This window comes from Sander lucioperca, chromosome 15 (assembly GCF_008315115.2).
Source record: "Sander lucioperca isolate FBNREF2018 chromosome 15, SLUC_FBN_1.2, whole genome shotgun sequence".
Lineage (NCBI taxonomy): Eukaryota > Metazoa > Chordata > Actinopteri > Perciformes > Percidae > Sander > Sander lucioperca.
Window position 1 is genome coordinate 14,375,860 of NC_050187.1, and position 25,795 is coordinate 14,401,654.

At 42.0% G+C, this 25,795-nt stretch overlaps 1 protein-coding gene across 8 annotated transcripts in view; it reads left to right on the forward strand.

Annotated features, from left to right (window-relative positions):
- arid4b (AT-rich interaction domain 4B) overlaps nt 1-25,751 on the forward strand; it is a 47,757-nt gene extending 22,006 nt beyond the window's left edge. For 2 of the 8 annotated variants that reach the window (XM_035992760.1, XM_035992761.1), the window contains exons 4-24: nt 1,758-1,823; nt 2,129-2,219; nt 2,969-3,048; nt 3,431-3,522; nt 5,593-5,734; nt 7,020-7,099; nt 10,891-10,967; nt 11,670-11,818; nt 11,919-11,991; nt 12,984-13,078; nt 13,186-13,283; nt 13,524-13,722; nt 13,855-14,072; nt 18,192-18,374; nt 19,367-19,451; nt 19,539-19,746; nt 19,880-21,118; nt 21,268-21,378; nt 21,521-21,763; nt 21,989-22,135; nt 22,820-25,751. In XM_035992760.1, coding sequence (XP_035848653.1) covers nt 1,758-1,823; nt 2,129-2,219; nt 2,969-3,048; nt 3,431-3,522; nt 5,593-5,734; nt 7,020-7,099; nt 10,891-10,967; nt 11,670-11,818; nt 11,919-11,991; nt 12,984-13,078; nt 13,186-13,283; nt 13,524-13,722; nt 13,855-14,072; nt 18,192-18,374; nt 19,367-19,451; nt 19,539-19,746; nt 19,880-21,118; nt 21,268-21,378; nt 21,521-21,763; nt 21,989-22,135; nt 22,820-22,974 — 3,831 coding nt within the window. In that variant the 3' untranslated portion in view covers nt 22,975-25,751. The remainder of the gene's footprint in view (nt 1-1,757; nt 1,824-2,128; nt 2,220-2,968; nt 3,049-3,430; nt 3,523-5,592; nt 5,735-7,019; nt 7,100-10,890; nt 10,968-11,669; nt 11,819-11,918; nt 11,992-12,983; nt 13,079-13,185; nt 13,284-13,523; nt 13,723-13,854; nt 14,073-18,191; nt 18,375-19,366; nt 19,452-19,538; nt 19,747-19,879; nt 21,119-21,267; nt 21,379-21,520; nt 21,764-21,988; nt 22,136-22,819) is intronic. The other 6 variants (XM_035992762.1, XM_031301432.2, XM_035992763.1 and 3 more) reach the window with 6 other exon arrangements.
- Nucleotides 25,752-25,795: the final 44 nt, after the last annotated feature.

Sequence of the window (25,795 nt, forward strand, 5' to 3'; positions counted from 1 at the left end):
ACTGTGAGCTCTCGACAAAACCTTTTCACATCACATAAATTTGCTCGAGGCTCTATATTATCAGAAGGTTTTAAATTGTATTTTAATATTTGTTGAAGTGCTCATATTATGCTTTTTGGCTTTTTCCCTTTCCTTTATTATGTTATATATCGTTTTGAGCACGTTATAGGTTTACAAAGTGAAAAAGCCCAAAGTCCCCCCCCAAAGGGACTTACCATCTCCAACAGAAAACACTGTTCACAAACTGCTCCAAACAGCTCTATTGTAGTCCAGCCTTTACTTCCGTGATGAACGTGCGTCACTTTGTAACACATGTTATAATGCTCACCTAGCTGCTAGCGTGGCACGCCCTCATACTCTGCAACTGACTAGCTAACTGTGCTGACCTAGCTACTGCGCATGTGCGACTCCCAACAAAGATGGAATAGAAGTGAGATGTCTCACTCTGTAGCTAAAACAGAGAGCTCAACACACAGGGTGAAAAGAGGAGCTGCAGCAATGTGCAGTACAACAAATATATGGTGTTTTTCAAAGATTAAACCACATAAACCTATTCTGGTACAACCTCTAAATACAATTACGAACCTGAAAATGAGCATAATATGAGAACTTTTAAGTCTAAGTGCTTGTACAGTTTGTGTAAACAATTATAGACCTCTGTTGAACTGTGCAGGAAGCAAGCTCACAGTTAGGAGGTTGTCTGGATGGCCAGGTGTTATTGACGCTCTCTAGCTGAGAGTCATCCTCCCTCTGTCTGTGGAGAGCAGAGGCTTCTGCTCGTACCTGTGAAGAAAGGAAGTCCTTTATTCCACCGGGCGGACAGGAATGTTATTATCTCTATAACTGATAAAACGCTGCCTCAGGAATCTTTTTATTCCTTTCTCTTCCATCCTATTTTATGAGCTGACAATTTAACAGCATCTTACAGCATGTATTCCTGTCATTCGTTGTCTTGATGCCGCCTTCGCAGCGAGTCTTTGATTGCTGTTTCTGCTGCTGTTATGTTTGAAAACGACTCGAGAGAGCATTGTCTGAATTTGTTACCTGCAGGCTTGTTTTCTGAGATGGCGGTTGATTTTGAACTAAATCCCAGTCAATAAAAGTGAAGCCAGTTTTCCATTATAATTATTTTACTATTTCACTAGCACATGCATGGAAACAGCGAAGGAATATTGATATTATATATATATATTATATATTGGTCTTTTCTGTCACACAGTGTTACCAGGTCACCATGCAGATGCAAGATTACCACAGCATGATCAGATTATGATCTACTGTGGCTCACTTAGGGGAGGCTGCATTTGCAGAGAGGGTGGGGGAGGTCGGTTAATGTAGCCCTCACAATTACAGAACAGAAATCCACCGCAGTTGGCGGCAACAGATGCGCCGCAGTTGCCAATTAGGGAGAGGGAGGGGGGGTGGGGGGCAGTCACTCAGCGGTGCTAGGAATGAGCCATAGTATTAAATATTCACACACATCCTGTTTGCCTAATGACACCAAGAAGTCTTTACTAGTATGTTTAGCTATCTCAGACCACACTGATTTAAAGCAACAAACCTGCCTCGCTGCCAAGTAATGCGTGAAAGAGAGCATCATTGTAAGCAGTGCATTACAAAGTCCAGCATCGTTAGCAGGAATGTGCTATCTCTGTAGTGGAGGATTGATGTGGCCCGGTCAGGCCTTTGGGAAATTGTTTGTTTATCCTCGTTACTGATTCTCCTCTCCCGTTGCCCCCACCTACCTCCTTCCCCAGGTGACCTTTAAACCAGATCTGTCCACAGCTGAGGTTCATGATGAAAACATCAAAGGACCTCTAAAGGTAAGGCAGGAAAGATGGAGGAGGCCGATGTTGCCCCACAGTTAGCTGAAACATCGTTATAACACACCTATTGTCGTTAATTGCCCTTGATTCCTTTTGTTTTGTCTTTTTTGGCTCAGACTATAAGGCCATAGTGAATGTAGAAAAAAGAATTGGTCAATGAAGCATTCGCTTTGCAATTTAATTTCAGTCGATTATGATTCTTGTAGCAGCAATATGATTCTAATTTCTTTAAAACATCTCATTAGATTTATCATTAGTAGCACATTAGGATGCCAAATAACAGCAGTGTATCCGTCCTACAGGTGGGTGCTGTTGTAGAGGTGAAGAATCCGGATGGAGTTTACCAAGAGGCCACGATCAATAAGCTGACCGATGCTAGTATATATACTGTTGGTAAGTCAATAACAAAGTTTCTCCTCCTCCCTATGGCTTGCAAAAATATGATGTGTAAAATAGAAATTCCAAAGTGTTTTCAGGGTTTGTATTTTCATGAAGATTGTTGCAAGAAACATCTTCAATTAATTCCTAAGAAAAGGTAAAGAATGAAGTGATTTCTCATATAACTTGCATATATGAAAATATTGTCCAGCATGAAGCAAATAAAAGGCAAGATAAATGAGTTTTTAAGAATTTGACTTTTGTCTTCGGTAGCTTTAGAGGCTGAATGAGTGAGACTATGCTGAGTCAACATTGAAATATTATACAGCATAATGTAACAAGTGGTAAATGCAGCACGTAGGGCTGCAACTAAAGATAACTTTTATTATCAATATGTTTTTCTTTCAAATAATGAAGTAATTGTTTAGTCTATAATATGTTTTTAAAAAATGAATTGAATCGCCATTTTCCAGAGCCCAAGGTGACATCCTCAAATTGCTTGTTTTGTCCGAACCAACAGTCCAAATCTCAAACGTATTGTATTTACGATGACATAAAACAGGGGAAAACGGCTAAATCTCATATTTGAGAAGCTGGAAATCTTTTGGAACTTTTCTTGCATTTTGTTACGGTGAGTCTGTGATGTGAAGAGTATGCGTCACAGAGGGAAATGGTATCACAGAGCAAACGTGAGTCATAGTGTTCGAGTAAAAACATCCAACCTGTGTGTGCGTGTGCTAATATTTTGCCTCTCATCTCTGCAGTATTTGACGATGGCGATGAGAAGACCCTGAGGCGTTCCTCTCTCTGCCTGAAAGGAGCGCGTCACTTTGCAGAGAGCGAGGCAAGTATTGTGCTACAGTTTTATACCAGATTAATTTCTCAGCTTTCTGGAGAAGCAGAGCTCATTTAATTGTTTTGAACTTTATTTTTTAATTGAATTTTATTTAGTCATCAACAGTCTCTTATCTCTACTTACGGTGCTCAAATTAAAGCACTGCTTATGAGTGGTCCCACATTGGCATTCAAAAGTTCAGCTGTGATATATTTCCAGGAAACCGATATATCACAGCAAATTTGCCAAATGTAAAGCGCTGGTTAAATCCCACCATTTGTAACTGATGAGATCCCATGAAGAGAGTTTCTTTCAGGTGTACAAGATACATATTTTGTCTTCCAATTCAGTGTCTGACAAGGTGGCTCTTTGCTGTTTGTCTTCCGTGCAGACACTCGACAGACTCCCTCTCACCAACCCTGAGCACTTCGGCACACCTGTCATCGGCAAGAAGGGCAACCGCGGCAGACGATCGAACCCAATGTGAGTATCGCCCCTCCGTCTCTGTACATCCTGCAGGGCTCATATCAGACTTAATATATCAGAGGTCTGTGATGCTGACGGGGAGGGATTTTCTGACTACCAATCCACAGTCATCGGTAACAGGCTTCCCCATTCTAAATTTGCTGACAGTAGTTGAAATGAAAGATTTATTCTCATCTCCATTCCTTCATAAACAGCGCCTGAGGCCTGGAAGTAGAGAGCCTACTTGCCTCGACCAGCTCCTTTATCACGCCGGGCTCCTGTGTGTGCATGCGTGCTGCAGAGGCAGTGTTAGCACAGCATGGTCCTGCTGAATATTATCTTTTTTCCTCTCCTTTGACTCAAATGTTCTACTGGGTGTTTTGTGTTCTGATGTGCCTACTCCTGGGAGACTGCAGAGTTTCCATCAGGGAATAGGAAGTGCTGAGGGCTTTTTGGCGCTGGATATAATTGTGGCTTCTCTCTGTTTTAAAAAGGACACTCTGCTACATAATCTCATTCTTTGACACCCCTTGAGAATAGAGAAAAGTCAATTTAACTCTTAACATTGATGCAATATTGACTTGGAACTGTCCCAGCTAGCATCTTGGACCTGTTGTCTTCCTGTGCACAAATAGTCTTAGTTCATCAGTCTTAATTCTTAAATTAGAGGATTGACAATGTAGTGGAGATTATTGGAGATAAAGAAGACAACTACATTGCTTGTTTAATGAAATGATTTCTTCTTCTGTTTATTGAATAGTTCAACATTTTGGAACATTACACTTATTTGCTGTCTTGCTAGGGGTTAGATGAGAAGATTGTTACCTCTTACAGTGTTTGTTTCACTGTGAGATGTTCAGGGAAGCAGCAGAAAGCTACGCCAGCATGTTACTACTCCCAGCCAGGAAATAGTCTGGTGGATCACCCCCCCAGTAGAACCACAACGTGCTGTTTTTACACTTCAGTTTTTGTAGGGATTAAGCATGACATATGATGTGTTAATTAGTAAGCTTTAGAGGTGCTGGTAAAAGGATTTAGTTATCTTTGGACAGAGCTAGGCTAGCAGTGCTCTGGTTTTCTAGTCTCTATGCTAAGCTAAGCTAACCGTCTGCCGGCTTTAGCTTTTAGCGTACAGACATGAGAGTGGTATTGAGCTTCTTATTCTAACTTCCAGCAAGAAAGCAAATATGTGCTTTTCCCCAAAATGTCAAACTATTCCTTTAAATGACTTTCTTAAAAGTAAAGGAATTTAAAGGAATAGTCAAGCTGTCAAGCATTTGCCGCTAAAATAGTCATTACATGGGAGCAAACTCTTTCCTACATGAATTGTAGTATTTGCCTCATTGAGTGGCTAGAGTGCTTTGTTTATGACTTTGATTTACAGCTTAGTTGTTGTAGTAGTAGCAGACTGGCTGATTTACTGCTCTCGAGTTGCGTGCGTGCGTGCGTGCGTGCGTGTTGAGGCACAGAGGATCTGTTTGCCTGCTGGTACTTCTTGCATGATCACTCCGAGACATGGCTGCCTGTCTGCTCGCTGCAGTCAGAGCGTTAGGATATCAGACAGCAAAGAATGAGCTGGCTCGTCAAAACACCGATCCTAATGAGCGAGCTAATCAGTAGAGCGGGCCTTATGTTTCGCTGTACTGCATAATAATAATAATAAGACTACAAAGGTTTTGTTATGCTTTTTATTGTACTACATCATAATAATAAGACTACAAAGGTTTTGTTATGCTTTTTTTTTTTTTGATGAAATCCTATGTATTGACCAGCGCACACAATGTTATATTCTTAACCCGTTTATATATCATGAATTTAATATTAAAATGCCAAAATATTTGCGGCTCTATGAGCAATTAGAATGTATTTCTTTTTTTATACAGTTTTACACTTCTGTGTAAAAATAGAGATAAGTACTACTTACAGCACTACAGTTGCAGTTGGAGATAAGAACCGCACTTTTCTCAATCAAATGTCAACACTTCACTGGATGTGATGAATGTAAAAAAAAAAAAATATCATGCAGATGCTTACTCTACTTCTTCCTAAGGTGCAGTCCGTTGAGTAAACTGTCCTTTTCTCCCACAGTCAAGAAGAAGAATTGTCTTCATCTTCCAGCGAAGAAGAGGAGAGCGACCAGCGGCAGAATGAGGATCTGTTCGGGAAAGTGGTCTGTGTGGAGGGGGTCGTCACCGGGGAAAAAAAGAAGACCACGTGGTATCCTGCTCTGGTGAGCTTATAGTCTCCCTTCCTTCACTGCTCTCTGCTCCATCACTGTGAGGAAACAAGGACCACTGCTGCTGGTCCTTCAGTACACCCACAGCAATGTGCCATTTCATCTCAACGCCTTCTTATGTAACCTTAGCAGGATTATCTTATCACTTTACAGTCCACCCAACATGAAATGTTGGAAATATGCATGCTGTTGCAGTTTGATTTCTATAAATAAGACTAACTATTTTGCAGTAGCTGCCTGCCTTCTGTAGTTGAAAGTAGGAAATGACTTGTTCTCCCTCATGCAACAGTGCAGCACAAACACTGGTTTGGTGCTTTCAGTCTTTTCCAATTCATCTGTTTCCACCCATCCTGAACTCTCAGCCACCGTTTGCACACTGTGAAATGGGGACAGGCGTTGTTTGTTTATGTAAGTGTTACAAGTAGAACTGGGAGAATGGGAGAGGGTGGGGAAAGCTGTCCCTTTAACTGTGTAGTCAGCAGGGCCCCGCCTCCAGGGTTTGTTGTTCTTGGCTTGCTGTTGACTGAGCTCCGTGCTGCCTCCTTGTGACAGCCCAGAGAAGTGCATTACACAGTGGCATATCATTGATTACACCAAGACCTTACAGCAGAGGGGTGGAGTAGTACACTGGTAGATGTCTCGTGCAACAGATGATACACAGCTCTAACAAACAGTGTGCTCCTAAGAGGCCTGGTAAAATAAAAGTCAAAGTCTCCATGTGTGAGCTGGGTGCTTTCTTTTGCATATTTGCAGCGCAGCATATGTGTCACAGAGGGAAATGGTATCACAGAGCCAACGTGAGTCATAGTGTTCAAGTAAAAACATCCAGCGTGTGTGTGTGTGTGTGTGTGTGTGTTGCACATACAGAGAGAGCAGGAGCAAGCAGACAGAGTCCTGGTGGAAATCAAATCTCCATAATGGCAGTGCTGCCTCCTGTGGGTTAGACACTGGCACTGGAACAACTCCCACTGTTGTACGCCTCAACTCCAGTAAACAGCAGCAGCACATACTGCGAGTGGGCGCGCATCCCTTACATGCTCTTCATCCCACTCGCTTGTTTGTCTTTGTTTCGTAGACAGCATATTTTGTAATCCATCAGCGTGGCCATTTGCTGAAACTACTTTAATCATTGACTCATACTCTGACACTCCCCTTCCTTCCTCTACTGTACTGTCTCTCTCTCACACACACACACACACACACACACACACACACACACACACACACACAGTACCACCTCATCTGACCTCTTGACTGTCTTTTGTTTCTGTGCAACAAGGTCATCTCCCCAGACTGCCACGAAGACGTGACTGTGAAGAAGGACAACATCTTCGTCCGCTCTTTCAAGGATGGAAAATTGTGAGTCATCACTAATGTGCTGAAAACCACATTTGCACCATGTGTGAAGTAGGGCTGCACTAACGATTAGCAGTGATTATTTGACATTTTCATTATCAATTAATACATGAATTTGGTTTTGAACTATTTACGTAATCAATATAAAGTTAGCATTGCACGGAGTTAGGCCTAAGTATTGCTTAATTATTAATGATAGCCAAAAAAAAAACGTTAAACCAAGTAAATGATTTTCATTTTCACTTGCTAAAGGATCTAAGCTTGCTCTTTAATCAACTAATCATCTAGTGCTAGTGTAAAACATCCCCATCAGGGGGATAAACATGTTTTTTTTGGATACATGTGCAATGAACCTTTGCCACAAAAAAAAGCATGTGCACTGTTTTATATATTGACAAATGGAAATGCTTGAGAGCACTCTATTGTAAGATATGGCTGGCTGCACAATATAAGTATAATATTTGCAAATATTTTAGATAATTTTGTTACTTTTTTTTTCTTTTTCATGCCTTTTTATATATGAATTGTAGTGTGCTTTGAACTTTCCACTCATGACAAATCTCTGTATTATGACATTATTTGAAGAAGCTCTGTCAGATGACATTTTTTCCTCTTGACCAATTATTGTGACACATTTGTTCGTAGCTTTGAAAGATTATAACCTTTGTTTTTGCGATCTCTCAACAATAGTTAAGATACCGTGTGCCTTCCCCGCCAGCGCTTCCCTGGTTGTGTTATTTTATTTGTCCTCAGGCTGTAAAGTTACTGGTGAGCTAAGGTAGTGCAGCTTCCCTGTAGCCTGCCCTCGGCGTGGAACCACACAGCCAGATTGTTTTGTCTGTGGCAAAGAGAGGAATATGTCCAAGAGTCTGCACTCAGCTAGTGGTTTGTAACCGCAGTCTCTCTGTATGTGGGTAGAAACATAGTCCACACTCGACATATATTCATCTGGTGTTTGCTTGCTGTTCCAAAGTCTACTTTTCTGTCTGTTTGAATTCCATTGATGACAGAAACAGCCTTGAGTCTGCATTCCTTCATATGCCCTGCGTAAATAATCAGCATGACCCCTACTCTGCAAAAGAAGTGTGAAAAGTCCCTCTTATCACTTGTATTTCGGCTAATAGTCAGGTGAAGGGTAGAGCTGATGAGGGATAAGATAAGAGATGATAAATCAGAGATGAAGTCAGTCGTATTTCCTCTCTGAACATGGCATGCTGTGATGGCTTTCATTGCAAATGAAATCGCACGGTAGCCGTTTTTTCTTTCTGCTCTGTAGCAGTTTGATTTCACTCCGGAAAATCAGCACAGTGTATCCACGGGTAGACACAGCATATAATAATGTAAGAAGTTGGAAAATCTATATCATTGTAAATGAGATTTTCAGGTTTGTTTCCCTCCAATCATTTTGCCTTTATGTGGATGGAATAACAAAGATGTTACTCGTGTATGTGTGATGTGATGCATCAGTCAGATCCTGTCTCTTTATGTAATGTTAAAGTTGGATTTATCAAAGGTTTTGCAAGTAGCCCTCGCAGAGGAAAGTTTATACATTTTTTTTAAGCGAGAACAAAGTTGTTTTTTTTAACAGTTGACCACATGTTATAATTGCTGAGTATGAATATTTTTCGCATGCATCCACACCTAGTCAGACTGTCCGTACCCTCCGTTCAGTAATACTACCGTTGTTACCATTTCCTTTAGCCCTTTTTCCATTATTTTACAACAAACACACACACGCCACTTGTCATTGTTTGTTATTGTACATTTTATCATTAACGTCAGCCTCTTCTCGTCTATTATTACAGAGTTATTCTAACACGCTGCTCCCTGTGTGATTTGTTTTTTGAAGAGGGGTCACATCCATAAGCTATGTGACCTTTTCCGCACAGACTCTAGACTCTGCAGACTTTGGTATTGTTAGTGATAACCAACCAACGTGCCTTTTGCAAAAACAATGGCTCTGGAAAACATTCTTTAGGAAAAGCAAGGTCACATCCAGAGGAGAGATGGGAGTTTTCAGGAAGTGGTGGTTATTCTTATTTAGTCAGATCTGGTCACCATAGCAACAATGGAAACAAAAGCCGTTTCTATTTTTTTTCTCGTTTTGGCCGGCTTACAAACTTAGACATATAAATACAGTTTGATCACTGTGAGTAGGTTTTTAACTAAGTCACAAAACAAATTAAACAAAACGGTAGGTTATATATATATATATATATATATATATATATATATATATGTATATGTATGTATGTATGTATGTATGTGTATATATATATATATATATGTATATGTATATATATGTGTATGTATGTATGTATGTATGTGTATATATATATATATATATATATATATATATATATATATATATATATATGTATATGTATATGTATGTATGTGTGTGTGTGTGTGTGTGTGTGTGTGTATATGTGGAACCTAAAGCTGATTTAGTTTTGCAAATTGAATCATTTGCTTGCTTCACATCAGCCAGTAAGCAGTGACGTGGAGCAGTTTGAGCTTCAATGACATAAGAACACCCAATTAGAGATAAACCATAAACTAAAGGGTTTATTTATTTATAAGGGTTTATAACTATATTCAGCATGAGTTATTTTTAGCAATGCTAGTGGCGTGGCTCTAGGGATAGCCATGTTACTCAGTCAGTTGGTCGATCCACCACTTTGGTTCAGACTGAAATCCTGAAACAACATAAATTTCCATAATATTTAGTAAACACATTCATGTTCCCCAGAGAATGACTTTTTACTGACTTTGGTGGTTAGCTATTAGTACATTTTAGCATGCTAACACATTAAACTAAGATGGAGAACATGGTAAACATAATACCTGCTAAACATCAGCATGTGGTCACCGTGAGCATGTTAGTGTGCCGATGTTAGATACAGCATTATTCTAAGTACAGCCTCACAGAGCTGCTAGCATAGCTGTAGACTATTAGTCTTGTTTTTTCTTTTTGCTATTCTCAATAAAAAATAATCTTTGCACATTTGTATACAGACAAGTACTGAGTGAACTAGTGCCATTCTATTTATTATTATCTTTATTTTATGTTGGGCATTTTAGGCCTTTAATTCCACAGGACAGATAAAGACATTAAAGGAGAGAGAGAGAGTGGGAATGACATGCAGCAAAGGGCCGCAGGTCGGAGTCGAACCCGCGGCTGCTGCTTCAAGGAGTAAACCTCTATATATGTGCGGCTGCTCTACCAACTGAGCTAACCCGGCCACCGAACTAGTGCCATTCTAACAACATACCCAATACAATTTCTTTTTTTTAAGAAAATATCTATAGTAAATTACAATAAACCAAGGTGTCTGTTTTCTATGAGCTCTGCTGCAATATACTTTTTTTTATTCACTCCATGACAAATCTAATCATTGGATCAGCTCAGCTGCCTACAGATGCCACAGCAAATCGTCTCTCTGGCACACTTTCCAAGCCTCTGACTGGTTTCAGCTTACAAGCTCTACTGATCCATCTATCTGCCAAATCACCAACACTTTGCCCAGCTGCTATAGGGATGTTGTAAGAAAGTAGGCTGTGATACAATGTCTGCTCAGTTTTTGAGGTTGGTATTGTTACTGTAAGATTAAAAACTCCCCCTGCCAGTGTTTTAATTAACAAGACTTTTTTTTATAGTCCTACATTTGTTTTGGGAAAACAAAAATCTGCTTACCATGTCTCACACCGTAGAGCTGAACCTTGACGTAGTAACCCTCAGTACTGTACGTCACTTCTGTTCACATATTAATCAGAGTTGCTGTGTTTTGCAGTAACACGGTGCTGCGGAAGGACGTCCGCGAGATGAATAGCGACTGTCCTCCAAAAGCGGACGCAGGACTCAAACCAGGTGAGTGAAAACTAAAGCTTTAAGAAGTAAAACTTTACAGAAGTGGTGCATAGAGCATACCTAGTCCTTGACATCTGTGGGCTAGTCTGTGTGTTGACACTTTTGGCAAAAACAAAAAACAAAAAGGCTCACAGTGATTTGCAGCGAGACAGACTGAGGAAAGAGAAGTTTTGTTTTTTGTTCTGGGGAATGCAGCAGCTGAGAGCTCCTGCCACTGTCGAGTCTATTTTTATTTGAAGTCCTCACCAAGCTTTTTATATAGCGCCTCAATTTTTCTGCTGCAGAGCTCTCACTCTTTTATAATTCCATTTAGGAAACCACTTTGTATTATCCCAGTCTTGGTATTCACAGGTGGTTGACTCACAACTGTGATATTTTCTGCATTACAAACGCATAAAACAAGCATCTGCCAAGGTGGTTAGATGCTACTTAAACCCACCTGTGACATTGTGGCTGAATGCCTCTGCTGCTCTGCGTCTCTGCAAATACTCCTGACAGATGTTCATTCTGCTTTCTTCCATAGCTGCTTTTTCTCATGTTTTTCTCTGTTCATGTCTTATCTTTGTTATATACAGTAGCATGAAACGTCTTCTAACTCTGCAGAATGATTTAGCTTGAGTTTTTTCATGCAGAAGGGAATGATAGGCAACGCTTATTGGATGTGGTTGATATGTAATATTACTGCATGTGTGTGTTTGACAGCACTGGACGCCGCTTTGGAGTTCCTGCAGCAGTTTGTCGTGCCCAGCACCTGGAAGACAGAAGTGAAAGAAGAAAGTTCTAGCAGCGAGGATGAGGAGGAGGATGAAGAGGAAGGGCAGGAAGAAGATGCCAGCGGCGAAGAAGAGGAGGTAGAGGCAGAACCCTGCACATGCTTTTATCCCCACAACCTCCCAAATAAAAAAATAAATAAAAAAAAACCCCTCATACTGTCTTGTTTCCTGTCTGCAGGAGGAAGTGGAGCCGTTCCCAGAGGAGCGGGAGAACTTTCTGCAGCAGCTCTACAAGTTCATGGAAGACAGAGGTGAGCCAAGAGTGCAGATGTTTACATGGTTTCTTTACAAAAATCATTTTATTTTGAAGGTTCCAGGTGCAGTTTTATAATTTAGTAACGGATGTTGACATATTCGTCACACTTTTGGTCAGGGGAGAGTTAAAAATTAGGCACACAAAAAGGTATAAAATACTGTAATTGTGTTATTTATCCTATCTATCTCCCTCTTACAATCCCACGTTTAGTTTCACTCTCTTTTTTTCTGCCCCCTGTACTCATATCTCATTAGCTGCTTATAAGGCTGCCCCTAAACAAATTTTCTGGTTTACAGTCTAAAATTGTTCATGTGTAGCTCCATAACTTGGATTATCTTTTTACAACAAGAAATATCTCTGAGTGTGTGGCTGCTTTTTAACCTACTTTGCTCCTTAAAAGGAGTGTTTCCGTGCTGCTTTATAGTTCTACTCCACTACAATTCAGAGGGCAATATTGACTTCACTACATTTATTTGACAGCTTTAGTTATGTATCAGATTAAGATTTTACACAAAAACATATGATCTGCTTATACAGTAGGATGTACTTGTATTAAAGTGTTGATTAAACAACTCAAAAGTATATAAAATAGTTACAATTAGCTCACCCGTACCAAGTAGAATAGCATAATACTCACATGGGGCATTTTTCTGCATTATGGATACTTTTAATACATTATGCTAATAATGCTGTTAAGTGACATTTTCAATACAGGACTTTTACTCGTAATGGTAGAATTTTTATTTTTTGCCGTATTGCTACTTTTCCTTAAGTAAAGGATCTTAATAGTTCCTCCAACACTGCTGAAAACCAATTCTAGGTCACTTTAAAAAAAAAAAAAAAAAAAAAAAAAGGTTTACAGTTAATGAATAAAAAGCAGGCAATTTAATGCAGACTCAGTTTAATAAGCCGGTTTTAGCATGTTTCTAACTTAAACTGTATCTTTGTGTCCACCATCTCAACCCATGACATGTTTCTCCTCCTCAGGAACTCCCATCAATAAACGGCCTGTTCTGGGCTACAGGAACCTGAACCTGTTCAAGCTCTACAGGCTGGTGCACAAACTGGGAGGCTTTGACAACGTGAGTGCCACTTTGACAGTGGTTACCCGCAGTGTAGCATAACTTCTGTCTCGCTTGATGTTGACTGACTCTGGATCTGTCTCCCTCTGTTAACCGTGTTTGAGCAGATTGAAAGCGGCTCGGTTTGGAAGCAAGTTTATCAGGATCTGGGAATCCCTGTGCTCAACTCAGCCGCCGGCTACAATGTCAAATGTGCTTACCGCAAGTACGTACAGGCGCAGACTGACATGCAATTTGTAGTCTGTTTTACTCTTTTAATGTCCATGTTTCTTGTACTACTTTTACAGCCTCTTTTTTTTTTTTTTTTTTTTAGTATATTCCTTAAGAATAAATTAAGCTTTTATCTTTGCAAGATTGACTTTTAGCAGTGCCATGAGTGATGGAATATGTACATCTTTGAGAGGAGCAGTCAAGATATGTTGACGAGGAATCTTTTATCACCCAGGTACTTGTATGGATTTGAGGAATACTGCACCTCCACTGCCATCACCTTCAGGATGGATCTCCCTTTGAAGCAGGCTCCCAAGGGGGAGGTCAAGTCAGAGGGGGAGGCTGGAGGAAGCCCTCCCACCGCCTCCAGCTCAGAAGACCAGAAAGCCCAGGTTGATGGAGAACCTTGTGACGCACAGTCTATAGTCTGCAAGGTAGGCATTCTCCGAAATACTATGATTGATTTAAATCTTTGTCCTTGTTTTCTTATGTTTATGTTATTTAGAAAACCGCACATTTACATTAGATTAATTTCTCATTATAATAAAAGAATCCTTCTCTCACAGGACGAGAAGCCTGATTTGACCCGGAACAAAATGGAACCCGATCCATCAAAAACGGAGGGAAAGGACAGCGGAAACGACGACGACGATGATGACGACGACGACGAGGAAGATGGTCCCCTTAAGGGAGACGCAGACGAGGGCTCATCTACGGCTCACCTCGGAGCGGAGAACATGAAGGAGGAGCGCGACGAGGAGGAGGAGAGCAAAGACAACTCTGGGTAGGTGGTCTGAAAGGATGGTCCCTCCACCAGGGTGGTAAAAGAAATCCTCATGGCAGAAACACAAGCTCCATGCAGAGCTCCTGCATGGTGAAACTGTGTTAGTACTCAATCTGACTTTCAACACCTAAACGTTTCGCCAGACTAAAGAACCTGAGGCATTCACTTTCCTTGGTGGCAGTAAAAATCTAAAAGACCATTAGCAGACGAGGAGCAGCGACCCGTCTGCTCTTGATGACACTAATACCCAGTATACCCACAATCCACCTCTACCTGCTAACCAGAGAGAGAAAAGCTCTCTCTCTCTCTCTCTCTCTCTCTCTCTCTCTCTCTCTCTCTCTCTCTCTCTCTCTCTCTCTCTCTCTCTCTCTCTCTCTCTCTCTCTCTCTCTAACTAAGCTCTTACCCACTGCCCTCTGTGCTATTATTATTTCTTGTGGCTTGGTCGGCATCAGCTGGCAGAGACATCTTAGAGCACCAAAGCCTGACTGCTACCTTTCACCTGGCATGTCATGCTGTGCTCTCATTCTCACTGTCTCACTCACTCTTTCTTTCACGCCTCTCTCTTTTTCTCTCTCTCTGGCGGGGATTGTTTGACTGTGGCCAGCCTCTCTTACTCAATGCACACAACATGGCTGTGCTCTTCTTGATTTCTGTCCTTTCCTGATCTCTCTCTCTCTCTCTCTCTCTCTCTCTCTCTCTCTCTCTCTCTCTCTCTTCTCTCTTCTCTCTTCTCTCATTTTTTGGCTTTTCGATGTTCAGCTTTATTAAATGTTCCATGTATGTGAGTGTTGTCACTGATGCATTAGCACACTAGACGCAAGATGGCAGTAACCTTTTAAGAGGAGAAAAAAAAGTGGCTTTCAGTGTTGAAAAAAATAGTTCTGGGAAGTTGTATGGTTTGGTCTCAGTAGGCTATTGTTTCCTGTGCAGAGCATCCAGATCAGTGCTCTCTGCCTATTTTAGACCCTTTTTGTTCACCCTCCACCACCCATCCTAGACACTTGTTAAGGTTTTTGGGCTCCTGTGGACAGGCTAGAAAAGACTGTAACAACAGTTTTTTTGTGTCTGGTTGAAGGGATTGCACATTACTTTAGGATGTTCTTATCATACACTGTTGCTCCCAGTATCTGTAGTTTTTATCACCAGTGGCCTTGGATTCCTGCCGATTACCATCAAATGTGGACTTTCTGACAGTCAGGAGGTTCCCTGATCCTTTGGCGTTGTCAGGATCAGTGGTCCTCCAGATTATGTGGTAGTGTGAGGGTTTACAGATTCACACAGCAGACAACCTGCAGGCTGATCTGATCTGATCTGTCCTGATGATATCAGACCTGTTCAATGTTTACAGCTTGTAATCTGGACCTGCAGTGCGTGTGTGAGTGTGTGCGTGCGAGTGTGTGCGTGCGAGTGTGTGCGTGTGTGTGTGTGTGTGTGTGTCAGTGTTGGGAAGGATACTTTCAAAACGTATTCCGTTACAGAATACATGCCCAAAAATGTAATTTGTAATGTATTCCGTTACATTACTCAATCTGAGTAACGTATTCTGAATACTTGGATTACTTCCACATTGAATTGCAAGTGTAGGAATGCGGCCATCAAATCCTGCTTACTAAACAGGTCTATTCTGGTGTGTTCTTCTGTTCCATCTGGCTGAATGTGTACCTAAACAAGCAGATAGATAGACTGTTGTATTTGTAGTCCCGAACTGCATACTACAAAAATCTAACTGCAGTCTAAGCTACCACGAGCTAATTTTAGCTAACGTTAGCTAGCATGTCAAACGGGGCTAGTTAGTCTTTCAACGGCTCTGGAGTTAGTAAATCAGCACAAAGGAGAATGTAAAGTCAACTAAACAGGTAGCTACCTGATACAACTATAAAATAACAAGGTGACCAGTAAAACTACAGCAGACGACTACCCTTGGCTAATAAAAAAAATAACTTACTTTAAGATGCTTCTTCAGGTTGAAGGTGGAGTAATTTGGACGCTGAAAGGAAGTTGGTTCCTGGCAAGCAGAGGTTGCACTGCACAGTTATATTTCGTTCTCCCTTCTCTTTCTTTAATGTGAAATACTGTTTGAATTTGAATTTCCAAGATAGAAACGCATTCCTGCCCTGGCTCTGTTGTGCCGGTTCCGACTCCATTGTGAGTGATAACGCAAATTGCTAATTTTTTCTTTTTCATATTGGGGCTTCTGGGAAATGCATGGAGTTGCCTTAATTTATTTAGAGAGTGAATAAACTCATGAAACAGAAGTATCGTCATGTAATCCATTGATTTCAACAATGTAACTGTATTCTAAATACCAACTATTTCAATTGTAACTGTAACGGAATACAGTTACTCATAATTTGTATTCTGAATACGTAACGCCAGTACATGTATTCCGTTACTCCCCAACACTGGTGTGCGTGTGCGTTTGCGTTTGCGTGTGCGTGTGCGTGTGCGTGTGCGTGTGCGTGTGTGCGTGTGCATGTGTCACATTTTCATTCCAGCAGCATGGACTGTGTAGCCAATAAATGGGAAGATTGTGTTTTAATTTATATTAATGAGAGCAATTAATTATATAGACGGAAACTCTTGTTCGACAGTGATTGTTTTGTAACTGCCTAAGTAGTATTTACCCTTTTTTTTTTTTCTTGATGAAGCCTAATCAACTGCTTTATTTGAAAGCGCACTGCCCCTCCGACCATTCTTTTTGGATCTTTCAGTGCATAATTACAAGTCCTGACGCAAGTGATGCTTATGGATAATTTGTTTAGGGCTGCAACTTTGATTATTTTCATTATTGATTAATCTGCTGGCAGTTTTTTTGATTAATCATTTGGTCTATAAAATTTTAGAAAACAGCGAAAAATGCCCATCACATGCGCCTAGAGCAGAAGGTGACATCATCAAATGTCTTTTTTTTGCCCACTCAACAGTCCAACCCCCAAAATATTCAATTAACTATAATGTGAGACCAAGAAAAATATTCACATTTGAGAACCTGGAACCAACAAATGTTTGGCTTTTGTTTCTTTAAAAATTACGATAAACCAATCATTAAAATACTTGCAAATCATTTTCTGTGGCTTGACTTAACGAATTATTTGTGTAATTGTTGCAGCTCTAAATGTATTATATCTCAGTGTTTGATACCCTTCCTATGCTTGTTTGTGTTTCGTGACCATATTTAACACTGAGGGTGCAAAAGGTCTGGGGAATTGATTTATGTGCAGTGTGTTTTTAAAATCAGCTGGCATTTTGAAGTCTAGTGTGTCCCCAGTCTTAGGGTGGTATCAGCTTCTTCTAGTTGTCACACTTGGACTGCCGCACAAAGAAGTGCATTTTCTTCATTGTGCTGTGTTGAAAATGAGCTGCCAGCAGAAGGCACGTGCACTGAGCAGTTAGGTATGAGAGGGATTGTGTGGAGTACTGTGTTGTAGCTGTTCTTTGTAGCTGTTCTTTGTGGCAGCAGACCAAATCGGATCTGGTAGCCGTGCTTCCTCTTAGCGCTGTAGTCTCGCTTTAAGTTGCTGCGCTGCCTGCCAAGTCGTGCTTTGCTGTGCTAACCTGCCCCTGTGGCCCCCTGCGCCTAAACCACTTACTGGCATTCCTGCACCGCCCGTTTACCCTCCAGCTTCGACATCTCCTGACTGTTTCCCACTAGCTCCTCCTTGTGGATGCTTTGTTTCTTACAGCGTGTGTGTGTGTGAGTGAGAATCCCAAGTATGTCGTTGTGTGTGAATAGAGGGTTAGATAGCCTAACAGTAGCATCATTTCCCATGCAAGATGATTGATTTTTGCCATGAAAGAATGATGTTTTATTTACTGTACACTTCATGTACTGTTCTTTGACTGGCTTACTGTAAATGAACAGTTGTTTATACTCCAGTTTGCTGTAGGTTACACTGGACTAGAGTTAAAGCAGGACAGAAATGGGAAGTTTATGTTTCTTTATAGGAAAAGGGCCTAAGGTTGTAATGGGACAGGGAAGGCAAGGGTGGAGCAAGTTAATTAGAAAACAGGCTTCCTAGCAGCAGGTAGTGAGTTGGGTGGGTGGCTGTGGGTGGGGTTCTGTGGTGCTCAATGGGGCAGCCTAGGGCCAGGAAGTGCTGAACTGTTTTTCTTGCAGGGATGACAGCAGTCAGGAGGGGGAGGAAGGGGAGGAGTTTGAGTGTTACCCCCCGGGGATGAAGGTGCAGGTGAGGTATGGGCGAGGCCGCAATCTGAAGACGTACGAGGCCACTGTGAAAGAGGCAGACGTGGAGGGGGGAGAGGTGCTCTACCTGGTGCACTACTGTGGCTGGAACATCAGGTAAGACAGGACCTGGGGAGAAATCACCTAACGTCTATATTCACCCTAAACAAAAAAAATATATATTTAAAAAGAGACATCTCTTAACTTTCAAGGGATCACCGCTACATGGGTATCCCCTCAGCAGTAACAGATACATCCCTTCCTCGCTATTCTGCTTTCATCTGATCCAGTCTCATGGTCAGTACTCTGATTATGGAGAAGACTGGGCCATCTAGTGGCAGAAACAGAACTGAGTATTGGGTTGATGTGGATCATTCCTCAGCTTCCCTCACTCAGTTTTGACTGAATCCCCTGTCTGTCTGTCCCCCAGCTGTCTGTCTCTCAACTAAATCCACAGACAGGCTGAATTTTAATCAATTTTACTCTGGAAATAGTCAACCAGTGGTTTTGGTGAAACAGTTTTTAGATGCTATAAGATGATATTTAAATGTGAGCTACCCCTTTGGATCTCTGAAAGGCCAACCAAAGTGCTGCTACACTCACCTCTACCTCTCAACCCTCTCCCCCCCTCCCCAGCGGGTCAGGGTTAATGCAGTGTTAAGTAGAGTGTTAGGGTACCATGACACAGAGGTTAACTAGTGCAATTAGCATTTCATTGTCTCAATGTTGTTGTGTGGTCCTCTAGCACTCTATAAAAGACAGTGGGATGTTCTCTGCATTGTGTCTGTCGTGTGCGATGTCGTGAAACTTTTTCATTTTTCTCATACGACCCAAGTAGCACCCTTGGTACTGTTGGAACTTTGTTGAATATGATTTCTGTGGTGGTCGGTGTTAACATTGTTTCTTTCTTCATCGTAAAGGTTTGTCTTTTTCCACATTACACTATGGGATTTCTTCCTTTTGCTGTTGAGGCTTATTGTGTCACAGCAACATGTTGGGGTCATGCAGTAGAGGTGTCTGTGTGGTGGGTGGTGTGAGAGAATATTTCTTCGCTCCTCTCAAAGATCTGAATGATGAAATTGTCCCTTGTCTTTGTACTTGATTTTTAGATATGATGAATGGATCAAAGCAGACAAGATTGTGCGCCCCGCCAATAAGAATGTACCAAAAATAAAGCACCGCAAAAAGATAAAGGTACGAGTCTGGAGAGTGGCAACTTTTCAACTTAAACCTGTTTTGATGTCATGACGTAAATCACTGACTGTGTTAAATCCTGAACAGAACAAAGCTGAGAGGGAGCGAGACAGGTTGGAGAGGCTCAATGACAGAGAAGTCCTCGGCCCTTCGCCCAACGCTAGCCGCCTCCCACGCTCCAAATGTGGCCTGAGTCAGGATGTCTTTTCCAAGATGGACGAGGGTGAGGACAAAGGGACTCAGCAGTCTCCAGTCAAGTCTATAGAAATTACTTCTATCCTCAATGGCCTGCAAGGTAGCAACACTCATTAGGCTGTAGTCCTCATGCACACTTACAGCAGCTTAGGCCTGTGTCACTCTGAAGTGGTTTATGTATGCCTGTTGATATCCTGCCATAACTAACCGAAGTTCTCTCTCGTTTGCCTCAGCCTCTGAGATGTCCACAGACGAAAGTGAGCATGAGGATGAGGAGGGAGAACATAATGAGGAGGATCGCCCAGGTTGCAGAGGCAGCCCCAGAAAGGCCCCACCGGAGCCCCCGCAAACATCAGAGTGCTGGGAGAGCGGGACCCCTCCTGAAGCATCCAAACCTTCTCCAGTCTCAGGAAAGAACCAGGATCTAGTCAGTGCAGAGAGTGGCGATGTTGGGAAGCGCAGAAGCCAACCGGAGTTAGAGGGAGAGGGCAGCAACAGGAAGAGGAAATCTGACAGTGCAGCAGAGAGGACCCCGAAAGGCCAATCCAAAGCAAAGACCCGGAGCACCAGGAGTGCTGACTGGTTGCCAGTAGGCTCTCCCAGGAAGATGGAGGAGAGAGCGGCTGGTCCCGGGGAAGAGAAGGGAGCCTCGTCCAGCAGCAGTTCAGATGATGAGGGTGCGGCGCTGGCCGAATCCCAGGCTGAGGAAAGTGAGCGAAGCCGGCCAAAAACCAAAGGCTCCCCTTCCAAGAAGTACAACGGGATGAGGGAGAAGACTAAAGGTGGCAGACAAGCTGGATTCTGGGAGATTCCTGAAAAGAGGGCCAAAATGTCTGGAAATGCAGAGGAACGGCCAGCTGTACGCTCTAAAGGCCAAAAGGATGTGTGGTCCAGCATCCAGGCCCAGTGGCCGAAGAAGACTCTCAAAGAGTTGTTCTCTGACTCGGACACAGAGGCCGCCAATTCTCCTCCTCCACCTGTACCTCCGTGTCTGGAGGAGCCGAGTGTCGAACAGGATGCTGGGCCCGAGGACGAAGCCTCAGAGGAGCAGATGGAAAACGACAAACTACAGGAGTTTCCGAGCAGTGGCAGTAACTCTGTACTCAACACACCACCGACAACGCCTGAGTCGCCCTCAGGAGGAGGCAGCGCTGTTGAAGATTCTGGTCCAGCGCAGCCTTCCTCCCCGCCACTATCCATACCCCCAGCTTTGCCTTCAGAGCCGGTTTCTGACGCTCTTACCCCAGGGCCTATACAGGAGGAAGTGGCAGGTGGCCGCAGTGAGACAGACAGCAGCACGGTGGAAGTGGAGAGTCTGGGTGGGGAGCTGCAAGACCTCCCTCAGGATGAGAGGGCGGGTTCCCCCTCAAAGGTGTTTGACGTCAGCCTCTCCTGCAACAGCAGCAGTAGCTGCAGCCTCGAGCTGAGCAGCAGCAGCCAACAAGAGAGTGAACAGAAGTCCAAAGGTACAAGTATCTTACCCAAGTCTTGTGAATCTTTTTCTTTTTCATTGACCGAATTCATTAATTTTCTTTAAGATGGAATACTAAAGAAATACACGTTGACAACTCATTTCACAGTCCGTCTGTTCCCTCACCGTCTTCTTGCATTTTCTTTGTAGCGTCTGCGAGTCAGAAGCGGCAAAAAGAATCACAGACTGGTGGAGCCTCAAAGAAACACAAGCCAAGCCGTAAGAGCCTCGGTGTGCCTCCCAAAAAGAATAGAAAAACAGGTAAGGAGAGCCAGCAGTACCTTTTTATAAGCTGTAGAATCTCTATTTCATATTTACTTGTTTCCTGACAATAAATTACAGATTTTAGGCAGGAAAGGGAATGAGATTTTGCTTGATCATTGTCCATTTCTTTTCACCTCAGCCGTCTTCTCTCCTCCAGCCAACAGCAGTGACAGCGAAGACCAGTCTGTTGTTGAGGGCACTGCCAAATCAACTGCCTCTAAGAACAACGCACCAGACGTGAAGGCTGCCACCTCGCCCAAGTGTCACGGACGATCTCCCCCTTCGAGCCATAAGTACCACAAGCAGGGTGACGCCGACCACACCCAGCAACGAGACAACCATGGAAGATCGCCTCGTGTGTACAAGTGGAGCTTCCAGATGTGTAAGTGTCACACATTGACTTCATTTTGTTTTTGTAAAGTAATTTGTGATGACTGAGAGTATTAAATTGTCAACATCAATGTATCTATAGTCATTACAAAAATGAATTTGTTTGTGATTTGGGTGAACTGATTATTTAATTTAGCAACTATTTCTCATTCTATTTATTAGAGTTTTTATACATGTTTATGTCAATGCCCTATTAACCCCTAAAATGCATAATTAGCTGACCTGGAAAAGATGAGCAGTCTGGAGAGGATTTCGTTTCTTCAGGAGAAGCTGCAGGACATCAGGAACCACTACCTCACCCTCAAGTCTGAGGTGGCCTCTATCGACAGACGAAGAAAACGCATGAAGAAGAAGGAACGGGAAAGTGAGTCAGCCATTTGTGATGTCAACATTGCTTCTAACCAGGATTGGGTTGCACCAGCTATTCTTAAATGCTTAAATCTTAAAGCGTAACTCTCGACAAAATGCAACCTAGGGTCTTTTTGTGAATGTACCTGAGTCAAACTTCCGTTTAAAAGCATATTTAGGACGGAAGCGCCACTTTTAAGATGTACCGTATTTTCGTTTTTCGATCAAATGGCCTTTTGAATGGTAGTGCTAGGGGCACTTTTATGCTAGCCTCAAAATAGCTATTTTTAAAACACTAAGAAGGCTCGACACAACATGAAACTTTGCTCCAAGTATCACCAGGGGCTCTACACCTTAACTACACCGGTGCACAAGGGATATACTAAATCTGTGGCTACTTGTTTTGATATCGACTCGTTTTGACTGCCGAGGTGGTAGCGGCCGGAAACAACAAGAGCTACGGTGAGTTGTTCAAAGTTTCATGTTGTGTCGAGCCTCCCCCCTCCACATCTTAAAAGTGGCGCTTCAGTCCTAAATATCCTTTTAAACGAAAGTTTGATTCGGGTACATTCACAAAAAGACCCTAGGTTGCATTTTGGCGAGAGTTACGCTTTAAGTTTGTGTGTAAAGATCTGCATGCAACATTAAACCATGCATGCCTCTAAACTGACCATAACCAAATCTCCTTTCTGTTCTGCAGGCACGGTGGCTGCTTCATCTTCATCCTCCTCCTCCTCCTCCTCCCCGTCCTCCAGCTCATTGACTGCGGCAGTCATGCTGACTCTGGCTGACCCGCCAGTGTCATCCTCATCCACCTCTTCTCAGAACTCTGGGGTATCAGTAGAGTGCAGGTGACAGGACGAATAAGCAAAAAGCCACCGCACTAAGCACTTAACCAGCACCCCGGGGTCACTGCCCCATTCCCTTCCAACAGGACAGACAAGTCAACCTACATACTGTAACTACTGGGGCACAAAAACCAGACCAGAGACAAAAAAAACAAGAAACAAGCACTATTTTCTATTGACAACTGTTTCCTTTCAAGCTAATTGCACTTAAGTGCACTTTTATGAAGATTGTGTAGGGGGATCAAATTTGTCAAAAAAATACGAAATTGTCTTTTGCGCTCTTCTTAATTGAACAATTGTTTTTGCAAGCAATAATTGTTTCCGTTTGATAAAGTTGTATTGGTAAGGGATGATTTCCAGTGAAGACCCCACTGTGCTCTGTCCTCATAGCTCAACACGGTACGCAGCCTGTGCTTGCCATGTTATTGTGGGGAATTCAGAGGAACACTGCCACATTGGCATTAAGAGCGTATGAAATGTAACTTTGCCACATTTCTCTGTCCACCCTTACTAAAAAAGGCCTTTGTGTGGTTAAACCTCAAGTGGTTGACGATGCTCTTCTCACATACAGGCATGCGGTCCTGTACATGTTTGCATTGAGTCATGTAGGTGTTGAGGGATAGGATTTCAGACCATCATAGGTCCACTGACAGCCTCAGTGGATGAAAATGGAATGATACTGTAGTGCCTTTTTGTTCTTTTCCATGGGGCACTTTGAGAAAGGACAGCACTTTTTTTCCAGATCCTCTTCTCAAATCAGAGGGTCAGCTGGAATAATGTGTCCCTTACAAAAGACTGAAGAATGCTGTATGAGTGAGCAGGCAGTGAAGGGCTGAGTCTGACAGATAATGATGGTTTTTATCAGCGTATGGTACTATTTAAAAAGTATAATTGTAAAAGCAGAACCATACACTGTATAAAAGAAGTAGACATAGCCACCGTGACGTCACTCGTTGGTTTGTGAACTACTGTTTTGAAGCCTCGAATTTGGCTTTTTGGCCGTCCCCATCTTGGTTTTTTGGAGCCAAAAGTGACCATATTTGGACGAGTGGGTGGAATTAAGTTCTAAATAGCTATAATCCACGCTAACTGTGATATTAATTGGGATGCTAATCTTGGCTAGCGAAAACCAAATGTACTTACCGAAAAGCTGACTCGTTAGTGTCTTTTAGTCCAACCGAACGCTGAACAAGACTTTTAGGTGACCAAAATGTTACAAACTTCACCTTCATGAACTGAAAACAAAAACAAACTGAGAGAGTCAAAGTTCTAAGACGAAAACACGCCCAAAAAACTATTTCATACCTATTTAAATGTACACAGTGCCATCTATAGGCATTGCTAAGCCTCTATCCTGATTGACAGGTCGCCGTGGTAGTGACTAGTCAGTCACAAGGTAGACACTTTACCTTACTGTAAATGGGACCATAATTAATAATAAATCAAGTGAGAAGTAGGGCCATTTTATCATAGACTTCAAGAATACAGGTTTAAGGCACTTCCGCAGTGGCTTAACTTTTCAGACCTGGTGGCTACGTCCACGTCTTTTATACAGTCTATGAACAGAACTCCGATACTGGATCGCCTGTAATCTACTACTGAATACTCATTGAGCTTGGGTGTAACTATTTAGTTTGGCAGTATAAAATGTGCAATGATGGAGGTGGTGAATCCAGTGGTCACATTACTCCAGATCATCCGCCTTTTTAAAAGCCCATCTGCTTTATTTGATTGTTTTCATCACCCATATAATCCCTCCTGGTCCCATCATCTTCACTGACGATTTGCAACTGGATCAAGTTTCAGTGAAGGCAGCCATAGGAGGTATTTGCAGCATGTACTTAGTACTGCAGAACACATTAATGAAGCTGAATCCCACATTTTGCAGTAATTCAAACTAACATGAAGTTATGTAATTAAGTATATTTTTGCTTCATTAAATAAAGCAACGCATACTCTTTTGGCATCTTACTAATTTTACTCATGATCAAAAATGACATGCCAGCTTCCTCTCATACTCATCCCTACCTAAACATATTTGGTTCTGTTTCCTGTACTATGACCAGATCAAAGGTAAAGATATTGTAAATGTGCATTTATATCATAAAGTGACGTATGTGTATACATTTCTGAAGACATCTCCTGTGTTTCCTTTGTATAAACCCCCTACTGTATGATAACCTGAAGTTACATTTTGTTTGGCACTTGTATGTAATTGTATGCTTTTGTTATACATTTGTATATTGAGACGTGTTTTGAGTCAAGCTATTTAATATCTTGCACTGTTAATAACGTGTACCTTTCTGTACAGACAGTTTTACGGTTTTAACTGTAGTTTGAGTGTAAATACTGAGGGTTACAGCATGTTTGTTCTCCCCTTTGTCCTCATTCTTGTTCTCTTGTAGGAACATGTTTTTTTTAGTTCATTTATGTTGTTTTCTGCTTATTTTCATCAGTTTCAATACTTTACTTTTTTATTTTATGTTTTGCTTTAGTTTGTATTGTTTTGTTTTTCTATAGCTTGTGCTTGTAAGGGAAGAATGGTGGTTTTATCATGCGGCTGAACTATTTTCCAACCTGTACATGGCCTGAAGCTACAGCTGTATGAACCTGTATATGGAAAATAGTCTGGATAATAGATTAAGAGAAAGTAATAGAGCTTATTGAAAAATGCTCAATAGTATTTATTAGGCTCATCTGATGATGGTCATTGTGTAATTTATTGTAAAAATGTAAGCAAAGCAGAAGCCTCTGTTTGAAATAAATGCCATAGTTTGTGAAGTATTCAGTGTCTCTTGCTGTGGAAAGTAAAATGTACTCAAGTACCA